This window comes from Dendrobates tinctorius, unplaced genomic scaffold, assembly GCF_039654945.1.
Source record: "Dendrobates tinctorius isolate UK_male_01 unplaced genomic scaffold, ASM3965494v1 ptg000167l, whole genome shotgun sequence".
Lineage (NCBI taxonomy): Eukaryota > Metazoa > Chordata > Amphibia > Anura > Dendrobatidae > Dendrobates > Dendrobates tinctorius.
In genome coordinates, this window is record NW_027361834.1 from 30,682 (window position 1) to 50,108 (window position 19,427).

General features: G+C 45.7%; 1 protein-coding gene across 4 annotated transcripts in view; it reads right to left on the reverse strand.

Annotated features, from left to right (window-relative positions):
• Positions 1-19,427, reverse strand: part of LOC141053675 (probable serine carboxypeptidase CPVL) — an 83,519-nt gene that overhangs the window by 17,491 nt on the left and 46,601 nt on the right. For all 4 annotated transcript variants that reach the window (XM_073550702.1, XM_073550699.1, XM_073550700.1 and 1 more), the window contains exons 5-7: positions 18,722-18,780; positions 17,951-18,030; positions 16,369-16,435 (exon numbers count right to left, since the gene is read on the reverse strand). In XM_073550702.1, coding sequence (XP_073406803.1) covers positions 16,369-16,435; positions 17,951-18,030; positions 18,722-18,780 — 206 coding nt within the window. The remainder of the gene's footprint in view (positions 1-16,368; positions 16,436-17,950; positions 18,031-18,721; positions 18,781-19,427) is intronic.

Here is a 19,427-nt window from a genome sequence, read left to right on the forward strand (position 1 = left end):
CTCCGGTTTTTTGGGTACAGTCCCGGCAGTGCGGATACGTGCTGCCGCTGGGGAGAGTGACCTTGCAGGCTGTGCAGACTACATAAAAGCAGTCTTGCCTGGTTCTTTTCTTTGAGCCCAACATAGTACCTAGGCTGATTAATAGAGGCCCTACAGGGGTATCTACGCAGAGGAAAAAGGAGTAGGAGAGCACTATATGGTATAGGAATTCACAGCTGAGTACCAAGGACCCAGCTGTGATCTTACCCCACCGATGCTCCCCTTAGGTCCAGCGCTGATAAGCCCCACGTCCTGTGCCCCCCGGAGACCCTGTGCTGCCTTCCTCCAGGTGCAGCAAGATGGCCACCGGATTCTGAGGTGGAGAGGGAAGGGGGCAGAGAGCTGGAAAAGGGCGCGCTGGGCCATGTAAAAGCGCACCCTTCCTGCCTCGATCCGCCCCTTCTATGACACTGCAGTGTCATTTTCGTCATCCGGGGGGGGGGGGCGGGCCGGGGAAAAGGCGGCGGCTTCGGCTAGGCCGAAGCCGCGGTCTAAATTAGAGGCCTGATGCCCAGGAGGGCTCCAGAGCGGCGCGGTAGTCTGGGAGGGGGTCGGATTTGCACTGACCCCCCCGGAATGGGCGACTGGCTAGCGGTGGGGCAGCAGGGCTAGCGGTTCCTGTGTGGGGGTCCCTGGAGCGCCATGGAGCCACTGCTGCTGCAGAGGCAGGGGCACAGAAAGCCCCGTCTCTGCTGTGCCACGTCTGCCTGCACCCTCCCCCGGCCCCAGCAGGATCCCACTGCTGGTCTGGGGTCCCTGGTGCAGAATGCTGTCTGTACTCCGACCCTACCTGCGGCTTCTCAACCTAATGCCCCCTGCGGGGGATTAGGGAGGGTGCGTCTGTCACAGTCAGGGGGTCTTCATCCTTGCCTCAACCTCAACCCAGACCCTGAAGGGGGTTGGGGAAGGAGGGGGGGGGGGGGGGGGGTCTCAACTTCGGACCAGTACTCGAGGGACTGGGGAAGGAGCGACATGGGGAACCGCCATCTCCACCTCAACTGGGCACCCCTAAAAAGGGGGCCAAGGAAGGAGCCATGCCGGGAGTATCGCTGGAGACCCACTTTTCTTCATCTGTTCCGACGAAAGGAAAAGAAAAAAAAAAGGTGTGCCTCCTTGCGACACTAAGCAAAAACTGGAGAAGGCTGACGCCGTCCAGGGGTGTATACTGCAGAGGAGGAGCCAAAGTTAATCTTTTTCAGATTATGCATAGTGTCGCCTCCTAGTGGACAGCAGCATAACACCCACGGTTCTGTGTCCCCCAATAAGGCGACAGAGTAAAACGAATATAAGTAGTGGATGAGGTAGTCTAAATTTGATGCCTTGTAGACAACCCACTCCAAGAACGAATTAAAGCCTCAAATAGTGCACAATAGATATTTGACCATGGGCTGTTCCCCACGTTAAAAAAAAAAAAAAATTCCCCTTCCCAATAACCAGACACTTAAGATGAATGGGTAACCAACTAAAAGCAAATTCAACATCTGCCTTTGCCATCAATGCTCCCTTCCCACACCTAAACCAATGCATTGCCTTGCCAAACAAAATTTAGACCAAGGAGCAAGGCTCCAGATTGCTGTTTGTTTCACAGGCATCATTCCCATGGGTATTATTGGTAGCTGATTTTGCCTTCTGGAAATATTTGGTGGCACCATGGGAGGAACCACTACATTCCAAGCAAAGATGCTTGCATTTGCAGTTGGCTCCAAATTTACACTGGCTTTCATTGAATTGCCAGCATAAGCCAGCTTTTGAGGTCCCAGTTGTCCTAATTGACTTCGTTATTCAAGTCCTGGACTGACTTGCTGAATGGCCAACAAAACTATTCCCACCTTAAAAGAAATGTCCATATCTGGTAGGAGCCATCACCCATAACCAAAGAGATGTCCTTTTGATCCCATTGTATGGCAGAACAAATAGCTTTTTGCTGCCAGAACGGTTAGGCTGGAGTCACACACAACGATTAAAAAAACGGTCCGAAATCGCACAAAAGTATCTTAACCATTGATCCATTTTTGATGCGATTTTAATCGCATGTAAGGATCATTTTGACATCCTTCTTGCGAGATTTTCTCTTAGGATAGCTAAATGGACATATAATGAGCCCAATGACAGGTTTCCGCACACAAACAAATTAATAGATCTAGACACATTAAATATATATCTCTATGACATGTATAAAATATATATCTTTTTTCTAATTCATACAGTTCTTAATTTCAGAATAGCTGCTGAAACATTAGCCGGCTTTTGTATAATTCTCCTGCCCGACATGAAATGACACATGGTTTACATATAGTTAACTATTTCATTTCAGGTTTTTTTATTTAGGTCTATCATAGGGATGGGCGAATCTACTCGTTAGGACTCGTTACTCTGCGAGTAGTAGGGGACTCGCAGGAGTCGGTACTCTGCGCGCTTCCAAGCGATTACTCGCACAGTAACGAGTCCAATGCAAATAAGGCTAAGTGCACACATACCGGAACTCTCGCGGAAATTACAGCGAGAATTCCGGAATTCCATTCCGCGGGAAAATCGCATTTTAAATTCCCGCGATTTTCCCGTGGAAAAACTAGCATTTTGCAAGCGTAATTAGCTTGCAAAATGCTAGCGTTTTCCAAGCGATCTGTAGCATCGCTTGGGGAACTGATTGACAGGTTGGTCACACTCGTCAAACAGTGTTTGACAAGTGTGACCAACTTTTTACTACTGAGGCCGCCTATGCGGCATCAGTAGTTAAAGATAAAATGTAAAGTGTTATTCTTACCCTCCGACGTCCTGCGCAGCCTTCCCGCCGCTCCACGCATCCGTTCCCAGTAATCCTTTGCGAAAATGCCCGCGATGACGTCAGTTCTCGCGGGATCGCGATATCTCGTGGTAATTTGCGATGACGTCGCGCGAATGACCGCGAGAACGGACGCCATCGTGGGCATTTTCGCAAAGGACTACTGGGAACGGATGCGTGGAGAGGCGGGAAGGCTGCGCAGGACGTCGGAGGGTGAGAATAACAATATTTTTTATTTTTAAATTCTATTTTTTACAGGGATATGGTACCCAAAGCCCGGAGGACAGTCTCCTCCGGACCGTGGGTACCATCCGCAATTGTTCTGCTTACTTTCCACATGCGGGAAGTAAGCGGAACAAAAAAAAAAAAAAAAAAAATGGCAGCACAGGAATCGCTGCAATACTCGCATCCATTCATTAACATTGGACTCGCTAGACTCGCAACGAATAGCGAGTTTCCGAGTCGGACTCGTTAGAGTCTAGCGATTCCGAGTATTTCAGGATTTGCCCATCCCTAGTCTATCACTATTAATTATATGAGGGCTTGTGGGTAAGATTTTGGAGTTGTAGGGGTTCATTTAAGGGGTTAATTTGTTGTATTAAATTGCGGGGACTCCCTGCAGCCTCAGTGACGTCAGCGGGAGTCCCCGCAATTTAATACGAATTAACCCCTTAAATGAACCCCTACAACTCCAAAATCTTACCCACAAGCCCTCACATAATAGTGATAGACCTAAAAAAAAAAACAAAAAAAAAAAAAAAAAACATGAAATGAAATAGTTAACTATATGTAAACCATGTGTCATTTCATGTCGGGCAGGAGAATTATACAAAAGCCGGCTAATGTTTCAGCGGCTATTCTGAAATTAAGAACTGTAAGAATTAGAACATTAATATATTTTTATTAATTCGTTTCTTTATTTAACCAGACACTGATGTTACTGTAATTTTGGAAAAAAAAATTGCCGGCTTTTGGTGCAATTTTATCGCAACTCACACATCGGGTCCGTTTGCAATCCAATTTTTTCACGCCCCCATAGACTTGCATTGTCGAATCCGATCTGAAAATTGGTGACAATCGCAGCATGCTGCGATTGTCTCGGTCCAAGGATCGGATCCGATCAAAAATTGCATGATGTGAGCTGCCCCATAGAATAACATTGGGACAAATGCAATGCGATTTTTTTTTTATCGCATTCATCCCTTTTAATCGCCAGTGTGACCCCGGCCTTAGTGATCTTGCAGCAGAGCTTGTCCCACAAATCCTATAGACCTCACCAATAGTGTCCATATAGCAAAACAAGGTTGACCAATTCTCTCCCATAACAATGGATAGAGTCGCAAAAGCCTGAAGCAAGTTAGTAAAATTCTGAGGAATCAAGTGCCATCTCTGCTTCCTCTTTGTTGCCATCCTCTTACATCTAGGTTGAATTTTTCCAACAGTAAGAAAAATGTTGATGCACTTGCCCTCCCAAATAGTAGTGTTTTTTTTTTTATGGGATCCCAGGGGACCTCAAAGCAAACATCCCTGTGCAACCTATTTTCAAAATAGACAGGGTCGGACACAAACGGAGCCCCCTATCACACCAAGACAAACTTTACCTGCTAACTTGAGGACTAACCCACGCAGAAGTTGACCTACCCCCCCCAACTGAATTAATAAGTCCCTAATCCCATCACCAATGCTGTCTCATCAACCCTCAAATGCCCATCCTAAGCCTGTTGAGCCTACCCACTACCCTTGAAGACAAAGAGGGGGAAATGGACACAAATATTCATGAGCCGTGATCACTGGCCGAGAACCCAATATCCAGGATCCCATCTGACACCAGTTCTTCCAGCTGAACCATCATTCGACTGGAATGCTAAGATTGTGGTAACGAAACCACACCACGCTGGAGGGAACCAACAAAAAAAAATAAAGGGATGAGGAGGATGGACCAGTAAGCTGCAGCTGGGTCAGTGACCCCTCAGGGAACAGCCCATTGTGCATTTCTTGTACTGGCTGGGACATCTGAGCTATGCTAACAGGGACCAGAAGGATGGATGGGGGAACTGAACCAAATTTCCCATATGGGCCAGTGGGTGTGGCTTAATACAGTTTTATATATAGATTGGATCATTATCACTATTCCTTTTGCTCTGGGTGCATGACTGCAATCATGTCACATTGTTACATGGTTGATATTGTATACTTTGCAATTATTTGATGGAGGGGAACTCATGGGATCATTTCTCATCACTCCAGCTCTTAAATACTTTGTTTTTAATGCAGTTTGTTTCTGTAATTTGTGCTGTTTTGAATAAAATTGCCATTTGTTTAAATAATGGATGTGCACACTTTCCTCCTCTTTCAGGCAATGATTATGTGGCCACCATCCCAGCTCCCCCACTGACGGTGCCAGACACTTGGGCCGCAGACCGCAAGAGCTCCAGCAGTTGACCTATGGAGGCTATCCTGAGGCAAGATCTAGGACAGGGGTCTCAAACACTGCTTGGTATATGGGCCATAATTTTATATATACAAGTTATAATTTGGAGGGGGCCACATTCTTTGAATGACTGACATTTCCAGTGACACCTTTTGAACATTTTTGCTTTTTTTTTTTAACTTTCCTTCCCTGCACTAAGTCGCAGCATCTTGTCCTGATGCCAGCAGCTGATTTATGCTAGTCATCCATGCACTGCAGCGACATCATGCGCTGCTTAGAAGCAGAGGATATCTGCTAGAATACTCACTGCTCCCCACACCAACACTACAGGTGTGGAGAGCAGTGACTAATCATTGATCTTTAATAGTGGCAGAGTCGCCCAGCCGCAGGAAGCTGGTCATCATGTGTGCCCGTTACTTAAGGGAAGGAATATGCATGTCTTTCAGCACCCATGGAGAGCAGTGACCATTTACCTTTGCAGCAAGCACACATGATCGCCTGGCCACTGCAGGAAGCTGGCGGCTCCGCTTACTGTGCCCGCTATTAAAGAAAAATGAATATTCAATGCTCTGCTCCCATAGCAAGTCACAAATATTCATTTCTCTTTAGCAGCGGGCACAGGGGTTAATCACGACAGCCAGCTCCTGCACCCTGTGACCCGCAGCTCTGCTGCTCCCCATCACAGCAGGTACATCATTTCAATTGAATGTGCGTGTTTAGACACATTAAACTAAAATAAACCCTGAACTGGGCAGGGATGCCAAGGGGTCTACAGTGCCAGAGAGCCACATGTGGCCCAGGGATTGTGTGTTTGAGACCCCTGATCTAGGAGGTCATAAGGAGTACTGTCACTTGTTTTGAGTGTGGGATAATAGTAAACCCCTCCCTGTCAAATCACCTGATTCCTGAGCCACCCACTTAGGTCCTGTAACAAATACAAGAATTAGGCCAGATCCTGAACATTTCGGTTTGGCTGTGCATTAAAAGCAGTTTAAACTTGTAGGGATAATGGTAGCAGGTTTTCTATGGAAACAGGTACTCAAGCTGCAATTACAAAGGCTAAAAAGACCTGGTCCTACATCCATTCTGCATCCCCAAGGCGATATTGAGCCTTTCCTCACCAGGGCACAGAGACTGGACCAGGCACTGGAACAGAGGGAGTCAGGATGTGCTTGCATGCAGGATGCAATTTCTGCAATGGAGCCCAGGACAAGTCTTCAGACTACCAGGTAACAGAGGAGGGTTCCCGGCGAGATCCTGCGTGCAGCAGGGAGGTCCTGGCAGTCCCCGCTGAGCAGAGCCTTGAGGACACGGTGCCATTGCAAGATGGCTGCCGCAGCAGCATTACAGGGTGTCACACAGCATGCAGGAGAGATGCTGGTGGGTCAGAGCTGCTTGCTGTGCAGAGAGCAAAATAGGATGCAGGGTGAGCAGAGGACTGATTCCCTTAATCATAACTCTGGGCAGTCAATATCAGGGAAAGAGTTGTAGGGGACCCCCACTTCTATGCTGGGTGAAACAATAGCTGTGCCCAAAACACCCTACACCAGGAGTCTCATGCTCCCATCCCCACAGCTTCACCTTATATTTCCACTGAGTGACATCAACCTTCTGCAAGCCTGATCTCTAACTCCACAACACAAAATTAATCTCACACAGAAAGGTCACTACCATTCAAATACACCTATGGGTAATGACAGGCCTGCATCCTTAGATGTACGGGCTCTTCTACAGACAATCCCAACTAAAGTGACATTTTAGCCCTGACCTCAGTTGGAGGAGTGTAAACAGCAGTTTGCACAGTTTAGGTCAGATCATATCAATTCTAGAGTTGATGTAGGCTTGAGAGTCCTCAGTAGTTGATACCTTTTAATGGCTAACTGAAAAGATGGTAATACATTGCAAGCTTTCGAGACTACTCAAGTCTCTTCATCAGGCTAGACTAATACAAAATCTGAAGTCACATATTTATGCACAATACAGCCTAGAAAAAATGCAATAGATAAGACAATATTTTTCTATCTACTGGCTAACACGGTACAAAGATATACATCTTTCCTGTATCAGAGTTGATGTAATAACCCAAACTCAGGAGAACAATGTGTCAGCTATACAGGTCTTACAGGACACTGTCCCTGCAAATATACTCACTTTAACAAAACCTTGATTTGGAAGACAGGAGAAATAAGCTCCGCATAAGAGGATTACCAGAAATCAATACCAAAGATATCCCATTTGTACTTATCTATTTTCTACAACAGACGTCCCCCGGGGGCCCCAATAGAAATTGATAGAGTGCACAGAGCCCTGCGCCCCCAAACCCAGATGCATCTCACCCCAGGGACATAATTTGTCAAGTTCCCTCTAATGCCATTAAAGAATCCATTCTTCAAGCTGCAATGAGGAAGGCCAATCTTACATACCAAAACAAATCAGAATTATGCCTGCTCTCACGCCATAGCCTGGTACAACACTCAGCGCTTAATCTTTTTCCACAGAACATCCAGCAAGGGTTTCCTTTTTCTCCAGAGGGTCAAAGTCATTTTTTGTGCTCACCTGAAGATCTACCGACATTTCTATCAAGCTTGGACTTTCTTTCCTAAGGCTAGGTTCATACTGCGTTCTACCAGCCATCTGCGCTAGCGGTGACAAACCCTCGGACGCTGCAGCCCACGTCTGATGGTCAGTCACTGAATGACGGCACATCGCTAGCGCATGCCGATAATGGCATGCGCTGGCAATGCGCCCAATAATGGGGGTTAATGGCAGCGTTAACAGATTGCTTTACACTGTGGCATAATGCGGTGTAATGCAATCCGTTTAACGAACTGCCTTAACGCAGTATGAACCCAGCCTAATGTTGCTATAACCCATTGGCCTACTTTAACATTTAACTCTGCTGGCCTTGGAGGCAAGGAATGAACACCTAGTGGTCTTTCCACACATTCATCTGATTCTTGATTTTGTCCGGGCCTACCTCCTGGAGCGGGACGCTGGGGTGGTGGTCATCCTCCTGGGTATCGGGATTCAAGAAACGTTACTTGACTTTGAATTGTCCATGCCAACATGTACAAGACCCCCTTTTCTTTCAACTTCCAGGGAACCTTTGGACTCTGAAGGTCAATTGGACGTATGGTGCCCATACCACGTTTAACCGTTCGGTTTAAATCGCCGATTGCCATTATCACTTTTTGTAGCAACTGACTTGAGTAACAAAGAAAAAAAGCATGGCACTCACTGTTACCAAAAGTAGAAGTCTTTATTTCATGGATAAAAATGCATGGACTCGGGAGCAATGCAGAGTGCGGACAACGGCCGTTTCGCGCTACTGCGCTTCAACAGGTCCTGTTGTTCGAGTCCATGCATTTTTATCCATGAAATAAAGACTTCTACTTTTGGTAACTGAGTGCCATTCTTTTTTCTTTCATTGTGCCATCGGATTTTGTTATATTTCTTCAGGATTGAGCACTTGTTCCTTGGGGTATGTGGCATTCATATAGTGTGTGAAGCGTCTTTAGATTTGTTTAAGAGACCACGGTGGTGCAGAATCGGTTTCTCTTTTTTGGACTTTATTCTGACTTAAGGAGTAAGCTATACATGATGTTTAGCTTCTGTAACCCTCATATAGGGTGGGAGCCTGTGATGTGCCCAATGCGGGCTCACCCACTCCCGATTTGGACTGTTTCCCCATGTAGTCTTTTTTGCAGAGGCTTTTCTCTGCTCATGTTTATTTCTTTGGTCAAGATTTTTTTCTTCCCAAACCTTTCCGGCACTGGAAGAATCCGAGAAGTAGGAATAAAGTTAATGCCTTCAGAGACATTTGCCATGGATCACCTTCCTCCATTTCTATTCACAGGTAAAGCCTTATTCACGCACTTAATGTCAGGCCATAAACATTGCAGGCAAACGTGGACATTAAAATTGAACTTAAATAACACTGATTCGCTCATAGTACCATGTCAGTCATTCTTTTAATTGTTTGCTGCCACTAAACAAAGATCTCCTCCTGCTGTGCAGTTAAAGCTTCCTTTTCAATGCAATGAACTACAAAAAATGGCCTCTGGCTACAAAGACAGAAGAATGACAGGAATATTAAATGCCTCTACAGTACCTCACAGCCATAAATGGCTGGTAACATTGGGACATTTCTCCCAGTTCTTTTTACAATCCAAGTTCCCTAGCCGTATGTCTTAGGAGTGTGGGAGGAAAAAGGAGAATCTGGCAGAAATGAATGCAAACATGGAGAGAACAGACTCCTTGCAGATATTGTCCTATGTGGGATTTGAACCCAGGACCCCAGTGCAGCAAAACTGCAAACCACTGAGGCGCCATGATGCCCTGTATTAAGAGAATATCTTAATACAATGTAGGGACACCTATTCACAGGATGAGGGAGCCCCACTGATCATTTGAATAGGGGTCCTGAACCTCAATCACTACACATATTGAATGACATTAGTGTGGATTGATGTCCTAGTTAATTCTGTGCCATGCAAATCCATTCATTTCTATGAGACCCTTAACAGTACAGCACTGGCAGTGTCTGGTCAGGCTCATTAGGTGGGAATACCGCTTTAAATGAACATTTTGGGAGTGACTAACCCCAAGTTAAGCCCAGGGGAAGATCTGAGAAAGGGATACAGATTTAGGAAAGGAGGCACCACCCATTGAAAGAGGTTTAACATTCAAGCCCCAGACGGGGAAAACCCTCCTAAGGCAGCTTATGGAAAGGAGGTTCACCAATTTTAATGCTCTTATGAAGTGTGAAAAAAATAGAACTACACTTACCAGTAGTTGGGTTTCTAAGACCCTCCACGACAGCACATAGGAGGTTGCCTCCCAATCCTGATTAGGGACAGGAAACAAAAGGTTAAATAGCCCTCCCCTTCCTCTAATCCCCAGTGTTTTCCAAGGACCACAGAGTGAATGCTTGAAATTTTATTTATTCACATAAGTCACATGAACAAAATTTTGTTAGGGGGTGAAATTACCCGTGCTGTCGTGCAGGGTCTTAGAAACCCAACTACCGGTAAGTGTAGTTCTATTTTCTCTAATCCCCTCCACGACAGCACATGGGAGGTATACCAAAGAATAATGGTTTAGGGAGAAACCACGGCTTGCAGGACTTTCCTGCCAAAGGCTAGATCTTGTACTGACATAAGATCTAATCTATAATGCCTAGTGAAGGTATGGACTGCAGATCTGCTCAATGGATGCATCAGCTTTTTCTGCCCAGGAGAGAGACAGATCTAGTGGAGTGGGCTTTCAGGGATACTGGAGGCGGTAGATCCTTGTTTTTATAAGCGGCAGTGATGGCTTTTTTGATCCAGTTAGCTAGGGAGGTTTTGGACGCTTTTTCCCTTGTTTGGCCCACCATACTGAACAAAGATTCTTATCTTTCCTCCAGAGCTTTGTCTCTTCCAAATAGGTCAGAACTGCTCACCGGACGTCCAGTGAATGGAATCCCATTTCTCTCGTCCCTCTGGCTATCACAGAAGGAGGGCAGTATTATTTCCTGGGATCTGTGGAAATTCGAAGACACTTTTGGCACAAAGGAAGGGTCTAGCTGGAAAATTAGTCTATCGTCCAGAATTTTTAGATAGGGTTCTCTGATGGACAGAGCCTGAATTTCTCCCACTCTTCTTGCTGTTGTAAGGGCTATGAGTAGTGCTGTTTTCCAGGATAGTATCTGGGCCTGGTCGATAGGTTCAAATTGAGGGTGTTATGAATGGGTCACCGAGGAGAAAAAAACAAAACAAAACAAGTTAAGCCACAGAAAACCAGAGAAGTTGGTAACTATGCAGATTCCTGATCTTACCACACAACTAGCAGTAGCCGTGGAGCGTGCCTACAATGTTCCTAGACACCTCGTCACAGCCAGAGGACTACATAAGCCTAAAGCAAGAAAAGGGAAAACTGCCCCAGAGCAGACCCCAAAGAAATAGATAGCCCCCACACATGTATAGACGGTGAAATAAGATGAAGGCACAAACACAGGCAGGAAAATAGGCTGTGCAAATGATGGGGCCCAAACTAACTAGACCGGAAAGGAAAGGCAAGTCACTGTCTGCAACCTGCAAAAAACCCTACAAAAATAATGTCCAACACTTCTGATAGCAAAATTAACCCTGAAGTCACTAGACTTCTCCCACTATATCAGCACTCTGGAATATTCTGAGACAGAGCAAAAAGACCAAACTAGTAAGGGACAAAAAGCCAATTGGCAAAATACTGATAAATAAGAGTGGAAATTCAGCTCAGCCCCCAGCCGAGGCTGGCAAACAAAAAAACTAAATAGACCAACAAAATCAAGTGTGAACATTAGCTTTAGATGACTGGAACAGAGCTGAAAACCAAGAGCTGACAAGCCAGAAGGAATCACCAGCAACTGAATAGGGCGTCGGCTGTCTCAAATCCAATCATCCTCCTCAGGTGGCAGATCTCCACCGATCAAACCAGCCGCACCACCTCCTGAACCAGCGAATGAACTCACAACAGGAGGGTTTGTTAGACCCTTTAGTACTATATTCAGGTCCCATGCTGGGACCATGTTGGATTTATTTGGATGGATTCTGGAAGCTGCTGACAAACCTCTTGATCCATAGATGCTCTGCTAGGTTTTGATCGAAGAAAGAACTTAGGGCTGATATTTGTACCCTCAAGGTGCTTGGTTTCAGACCCTTGGATAAACAGTCCTGTAGGAAGTCTAGGATCTTTGTCACGTTGGGGTGGAAGAGATCTATGGGAGTGGATCTGTACCATGCTGAAAAGGTCTTCCATATTTTGGAATATATGGCATTTGTGATTGGTTTCCTACCAATGTCAGTCCGAAGTTCCATGGGAGAGCGAAGGCGTCCACCCTTGAGTGTTTCTCGTTTGGACCTATGGAGAAGTAATGCTTTGTTTTGGCATTCTCCCGGCTCGCAAATAAGTCTACCTCTGGGAGACCCCATTTTTTGGTTAAGGTATTGAATACTCTGACCTTGAGGCTCCATCCCCCTGGATCTAAGTCTGTCCTGCCTCGGTGTTGTCGGATCCTTTTAGGCAGAGAGCTGAAAGGGACTGGAGATGGTGTTCTGCCCAGCTGAATATCCGTGCTGAAACGTTTTGCAGACTTCCGTATTTGGTGCTGCCCTGATGATGTAGATGGGCCACGGTGGTCATATTGTCGGAGTAAATCTGGACATGGGTTCCCTGGACTGATGTTTCTGCTGCCTTTAGGGCTTCTTCTACCAACAGAACTGAGAGCGGAAGATTGTTTATCCATGTCTCTGGGCCAGAGTCCCTGGAAGATTCCCTGAGACGATACTGCTCCCCAGCCACGTTTGTTGGCGTCTGTTGTGATCGCCGTCATGGGGTATTGTATCCAGGGTGTCCCTTTTGCTAGATTTCCCTGGTTGAGCCACCAGTTGAGAGACAGCTTTACGTGCTGGGGTAGGGAGATTCTCGTATTGAGGGTCTTTGGGTCTTTGTTCCAGCAGGATAGGATATATCTCTGGAGTATCCTTGAGTGGGCCTGGATCCAGGGGACTGCTTGGATGCAAGAAGTCATTGACCCCAATGTTGACATGGCAAACCTTATGGTCACTGTTTTCTGACTTTTTAGAGTCCGAACTTTTGATCTCACGCCTACCTGCTTGGTGGACGGAAGAAAGGATATTTGGTTGTGGGAATCTAGGAGGATCCCTAGAAAGACCTTCCTGGTTGAGGGATTCAGGTCTGATTTTTCTAGGTTTACCATCCAGCCCAGGGACACCAGGGTCTGCAGGACTGTTTGTAGGTGTTGTCTTAGAATGGTGTTGGAGGGAGCCAAGACCAGGAGGTCGTCTAAGTAAGGGACGACACATATATCCTTCCCTCTGAGGAATGCTACCACTTCTGCCATTATCTTTGTAATGTTCGGGGTGCCGAAGAGATGCCGAAGGGTAGAACTCTGAATTGGAAGTGGTGTACTTCCGTGTCTAGAGTGACTGCGAACCTTAGATATTGCCAATGGGATGGATGGATACGTGGTAATAGGCCTCTTAAAGATCTATGGTGGCCATGGCATAGTCTTTATCGATTCCATCTTGAAGCGTTGGTACCGGACATGTTGGTTTAGCTTCTTCAGGTTGATGACTGGGTATTTCCCACTTGGCTTTTTTTTACCAAGAACAGCCAGGAGTAGTGGCCCTGGCCCTGTTCCAGTTCTGGGACTGGAGAGATTACCGCTGATAGCATTTTTTTTGGAGCTCGCAGTGTAGAACTTTTTGAAGTCTTGCTGATGGAAGATATGCAACTTCCAAGTTTTGTGGGGGGCTGGAGGAGAATTCTGTTTTTTCTCCCCATCTGACCGAGTCCAGGATTCTTTTATTCGTTATCTCCTGCCTGCTCGGGAAGTAATCTGCGATTCTGCCCCCTACTTGCTTGGCGTCATTTTTTATCTGTCTGAACGGGAATAGTGAAAGATTCCTGCCTCTCGGGTAGCTCCAACGTCCCGTTTTCCCTTTACCCCTGTATTGCAGGGTTTGAGCCTGGGGTGGATGATAGGGTTTTTTTCTTTGGTGGTTTCAGCTTGGGAAGCTTTTTCTTCTTGCCGGTCACCTTCTCTAATAGTTCGTCCAATGCCAGGCCAAATACATATTCGCCCTTGAATGGGATAGAGCATAATTGATAGGATAGCTCCACTCCACATTTTTAGCCATAGGGCCCTTCGAGTTGTGTTGGAAAGCACGGACGTTCTTGCCGCAATACGGACCGACTCCGCCGAGGAGTCTGCTAAAAGGCGGCTGTCTTCTGTAGAAGTGGGAGTTGCCATTCTTCCAGGATTAGACTCTGGATATCATGGATAGGGAAAACCATTTTCTTCCTGGATTTCAGGCTGCCAAATAGACCACCCCGCTCAGTGCAGGATGACCCATCTGCTTCTACTCCCATTGTGTTCCTGACTGCTGAGAGTAGTTCCTCCATATCAACTGAGGAAAAGAACCACTTCTCCTCTGACTGGGCTGGGGTTGGTTCACCCTCTTCCCTCCAGTCCACCAAAACCGATGATTTGGGTTTTGACTCCGAGATGTCCTCAGGGGTGTATTTCCTCTTCCTTGAGGTTGAGGGCCCCCCACTCGGATGACTGGGAGAAGGAAGTCAGGGACGACTGGATTTCCTGTCGCATCATCCCTCTTAATTCCTCAGGGATGGTTGTTCCTCCTGTACGATTTTTGCCGTGCATTGCTGGCACAATGTCTTTATAATCGGAGGAGAGTTTTTTTCCTACAGATGGCGCATTTTCAGCTTGTAGGTTTGTCTTCCTTTTTTGGTGTAGGATCCTTGTCTCCCTGAAAGAGAAGGAGGGGGGCCCCTAAGGATGGGTCCTAAACCAAAAAGGTATATACCCTTTTCTGAGTGTATCCACTGGGCCAGGTTTTGAGCTGGGCTCTGCAGAAGCAGCTTTCAGGGAAGACGCATCCATCCTGCAGACGTTAGTCCTACTTTATGGAGTCTTCCATCAGGGTCCTTAAATAGGAACCGAGATCTAGCTTCCTTCACCTCATCCAATCGGATGAGATTGCGCTCTCCCCCCCCCCCCCCCCCCCACCCCAAGTTCCTGGTGCCACCAGTTGCTTCAACCCCACCCCCCATTTCAAATTTTCCACCAAGATGGTGGTGCATTCCACTGTGGAACGCAGGGAGGAAGTGACGTCGCGTCTTCGGGCCGGTGGTGCGCGTCACTTCCGATGCATGCCGCTCAGGCGGGACAGGCATGCAGCGCGCGGGGGTAGCGAATCCCAGGCTGGGGAGCTATGGGAGGCCCACAGCCCCACTCACCTACCAGCGTTGCCGAAGCGCCGGAGGATGGTGCGGGACAATAGACCCCGGCTGCCCGGCTCATGGTAAGGGGAAAAAGACTCCAGGATCTCACCGGCCCCATCCACGGAGCACATAGCACCTCTTCATTCCTGTTAGGGACAGGAAAACACTGGGGATTAGAGGAAGAGGAAGGCTATTTAACCTCTTGTTTCCTGTCCCTAATCAGGATGGGGAGGCAACCTCCTATGTGCTGTCGTGGAGGGGATTACAGAAATAAGCATTTGTCAGAAGAGAACAATGACCACCTCAAATAAAAGCTGTAAGATTAGCCAGCTTAGTGCCTCTTACTTGAGAGCTAAATATTCAGTGAGGTATTTTTTGCCCCACCCCAACCTACTGTGTGTGGCCCTGCCAAGTGTGTGGTAAAGGAGAGACAATAAGGCCGGGATCACACATGCGAGGAATACGGCCGAGTCTCGCATGGTAATACCCAGCACTGCTGTCAGCACACGGGAGCAGAGCGTGCGGCTCCATTTATTTATATGTAGCCGCACGCTCCGGAATGCCGGCGCCAGAGCTTGGTTTTAACCTACGAGACTCGGCCGTATCTCGCTGTGTGATCCCGGCCTAACTCTGCAAATTCTTCAGCGAGGAAGAGTAAATGAACTCTAGTACAAGTCCTGTTCCTCTCTGGGAAATTAAATATTTCAGAGGAGCATGCAAGGTGATTAAGTCTCCTCATACTGGCATGCCAAACCTGGCATGTCACTCTCCACAAGAAACCTTAAACCATAGATCCAAGGGGAGGAGAGAGTAATTGCCAGACATCTGGCAGAGGCTCATCTCCCCAAAAATAAAAGAATCTGCTTTTAAGATGTATTTGTGCATATAGAGGAATTTTGGTCAAGGAACCTTCCCTGATTAACTTTGTGAAACTTTTTTGGGGGTAGATTTTGCTTAATTTTTATTTTTTTTTTAAATATAAACAAACCAGGTCAGTATGAACAATCTGTCCTGATTAAATGGAACAATATGATGTCCTAGTCTGTAGGGCTACTAGTATATATTTCAAGCAATTGGTTTATTAAATTTGCATATATTTAAAGGGGAAGTTGCTACTAGAATATTGTGTAACATTACTTGCTACTGCACCAGTTCTCGCTTCAAAGGCCTGCAGCAAGATACAGATTTGAACCATCAGCAATAATGGTGTATACCCTTACTGTACAGGGTAGACCACTGCAGTTTCTCATGTGTTAGAGCACCACCTATTGGTAAGGCAAGTTTACAAACTGGATGGGTTACTTACTATATGCCTCAAAATACTCACTTCTCCTGTGGCATAAAATTCATTTTTCTGATATTCTGGGAAGATCTGGAAAAATTGAGTGAGTGCACTAAAAGACAAAAAAAAAAATAAAAAATAAAAAAAATAAATAATGAAGTAGGAAAGATAGGAGTTTGACGACATTATGACCCATCCCTTAGTTCAACTAGAATAAAACGTGCCACAAACAGTCCAAGATAAGAGATGAAATTAGAAAATGGAGCTTTAGGCTATGTGCATACGTAGTTTTTGGTGGTACAGATTTTTGCGCGTGGATTTTAGAAAAAAAATTAAGGCTGCGGTTTAGCTCTGCAGTTTCACACCTCTACAATGGAGGAAATGTGAAACCGCAGCGGATTCCGCACAAACAATTGAGATGCTGCGGATAAATCAGCAGCATGTGCACAGCGTTTGTTTATACCATTGGAAACAATGGTACTGTACAACACAGCAGAAACTGCTGTGGACCCACAGGGCCAGAAACGCTGCGGATCCGCACCGTGTGCACATAGTTTCAAGCAGAGGCTTAATGCTATGGGTAGCGCTCCCGCAAGAATCAGTGCTGGGCTGTACTCAGGCAGGACTTTTTTCCTGAAACACTTTTAATGATAGTTTTCAGATCATTGTTTGTTAAAAATGGAGCATTAACAAAGCGACCAAGCCAGGCACAGGAGCTTTATGTACCCTTGTCGTGGCCAAACTGCTTAGTATTCCCATCTGTAAGATCCTATCCCAATATCTAGTAATATTAGCAAATACCTCCAATTAGAAATGTAGTATAGTTTTTCCGATTTGCCATGTCTTTCTTCGTGTGCTGGCATTGCAAGAGCTTAGGTACCCATGGTTACCACCACTAGCAACTAGCTATCACTTCATGGGTAGACGGATATGGATATTTAAGGTCCTGCAATGCCTGCACATGAGAAAAGTTATCACATCAGAAGAACTATACTGCAATTCTAACTGCAGTAATTTCACAATATACCCACTACATATTGGGATAGGATCTTTGAGATGGGAATTCCCATTTACTTTAAGGATAAAATTGACAGTCATCTCTGCAGCAAGGTGAACAAAAACTGCAAGGAGCATCGGGTTCTTTTATTGAAGGCCTTTGCCTCCAGTTAGGAAATCATGTTTAGATCTTAGAAAACCTGTGAGAGAAAAAAAAAAAAAAAGTTTTCATGCCAGATGTTAGAGCCTTTAGGCTGTGTGCCCATGTAGCGTTTAAGAGTTTCCACGGCGGCTTTTAAATGCGCGATTCTGCCGCGGAAACGCTTAAAAATAGCATACGCACATGTTGTGCCAATGGTGCGTTTACTGCTGCGGAATCGCTTAGCGGTAAAAAACGCAGCATGTTCATTAATTTTGCGGAATCGCCCGTGATTCCGCATACTAATTATATGGGCAGAAACACATGGGAAAACATGTCAAAAAACACATGCATTTTCCCTGGTAAGGGCATGCGTTTCTGCTCAGGAAAAAAACAAAACAAAAAAAAAAAAAAAAAACACTTGAAAAACGCAACGTGGGCACATAGCCTTAAGTAGTTTTTTATCCAATCCTGGAGTTGGTACTTTATTACCTGTACAAATCTCTGCCGACATCATCCTGATTTACCGCATACCCCCGGACATCTTTTGTGAAGCTAAAACCAGTTCCAACCTAAAGACAAAAAACACAATACAAACTATTAGTGGCAGAACGCTTTACAACGATACAATACAGACTGACTAGTTAGGTTTGTTTTCAAGATGTAGGCCCACCAGCTTATAGGAAAGTAGTCTGATCCATGCACAGAGCTACAGTGGCTGTCAGCTAGGTAAAAAGTAAAAGACCCTGCTAAACAATCACTGTGCACCCCACACCCATTCTTACCGTCAGTGGGCTACCCAGTGGTCAGACAGCTCCCACAGTAATGGGAATGCAGATCCATGCAAAACCTCACTATAAGTTGGGAAACCCCCTATTGAAATTGATGGGCCTGTAAGACCACCAGCAATACCGGCATCTGCAGGTCAATACTGCATGCCATCATTCTGCATGGTTTTAACCTTTTATACAGAACTTCCACTTCATCAAGCCCTGCACCATTTACAATGCAGACCGACATCAAAAAAGCAGTAACTATAGTATTTCTACCTAATGCCCATAAGGTGATGGAAAGAGTCCATAGTTCTCCCATAAAGTGATTCATCTATATCTAGCAACCACTGCTGACAACCTTTTATAAGCCATGATCCCGAGTATATTTATATCATTATTGCATCTGTAGTTTTAAAAATCTGAGCGCTCCTTTAAGAGCAGACATTCATTAACTATCGATTTATGCCCTTAAATAGAATAAGTTACTTACAGGGTTATCAATATACAACATGGAATATTTGTTTGTCCAGGAAAACTCCCGATGAACCACTGTAAAGGACAGAAGAGCAGGAACGTGTGGTCATTACCAAATATCATGATTATCCCCAAAGCAGATGTTTCACCACAAATCCCCCTCTGTTTAGATGAAGCAGTGACCTCCCATAACCACTTAGATGAAAAATTATTTGGCTATTTACACAAGGATGCCTGACCCCCCCCCCGCATAGTCTGTATTGGGAGATTTTTTTGCTCTTGGTTTCATAAAAGTTCATTACTGGATTCTATGAATTTAACCATTCCAGTGTAACCAGCAGTAAGCTTTCCAAAATTAAAGGAATCCCGTCAGCAGGATGTCACCCATTAAACTATATGTACTTTTAGTTCTTTCAAAGACCAGTCCAACAATACTTTACATGGCCGGTCCTTACCTCCATTACTGAGAAATCAGCCTCATTTGCATATGTCAGTTCATATACCAATTGAAATACTGAAGTACTATGGTAGATCCAAAGCCTCTGTCACTCCAGCTCTATTCCCCACAGAGTGCTGCCTGCTCTTTGATGGCCTCTATGCTGTGTGACTTCAGGCAAAGTCACTATTCCCCGATCAGAGGATTCAGATCACTCAGGCCTCCAGTCTCATTTGCATATTAGTTCAAAACACTGGGTTGCTCTTTAACGGAGGAACAGACTGGT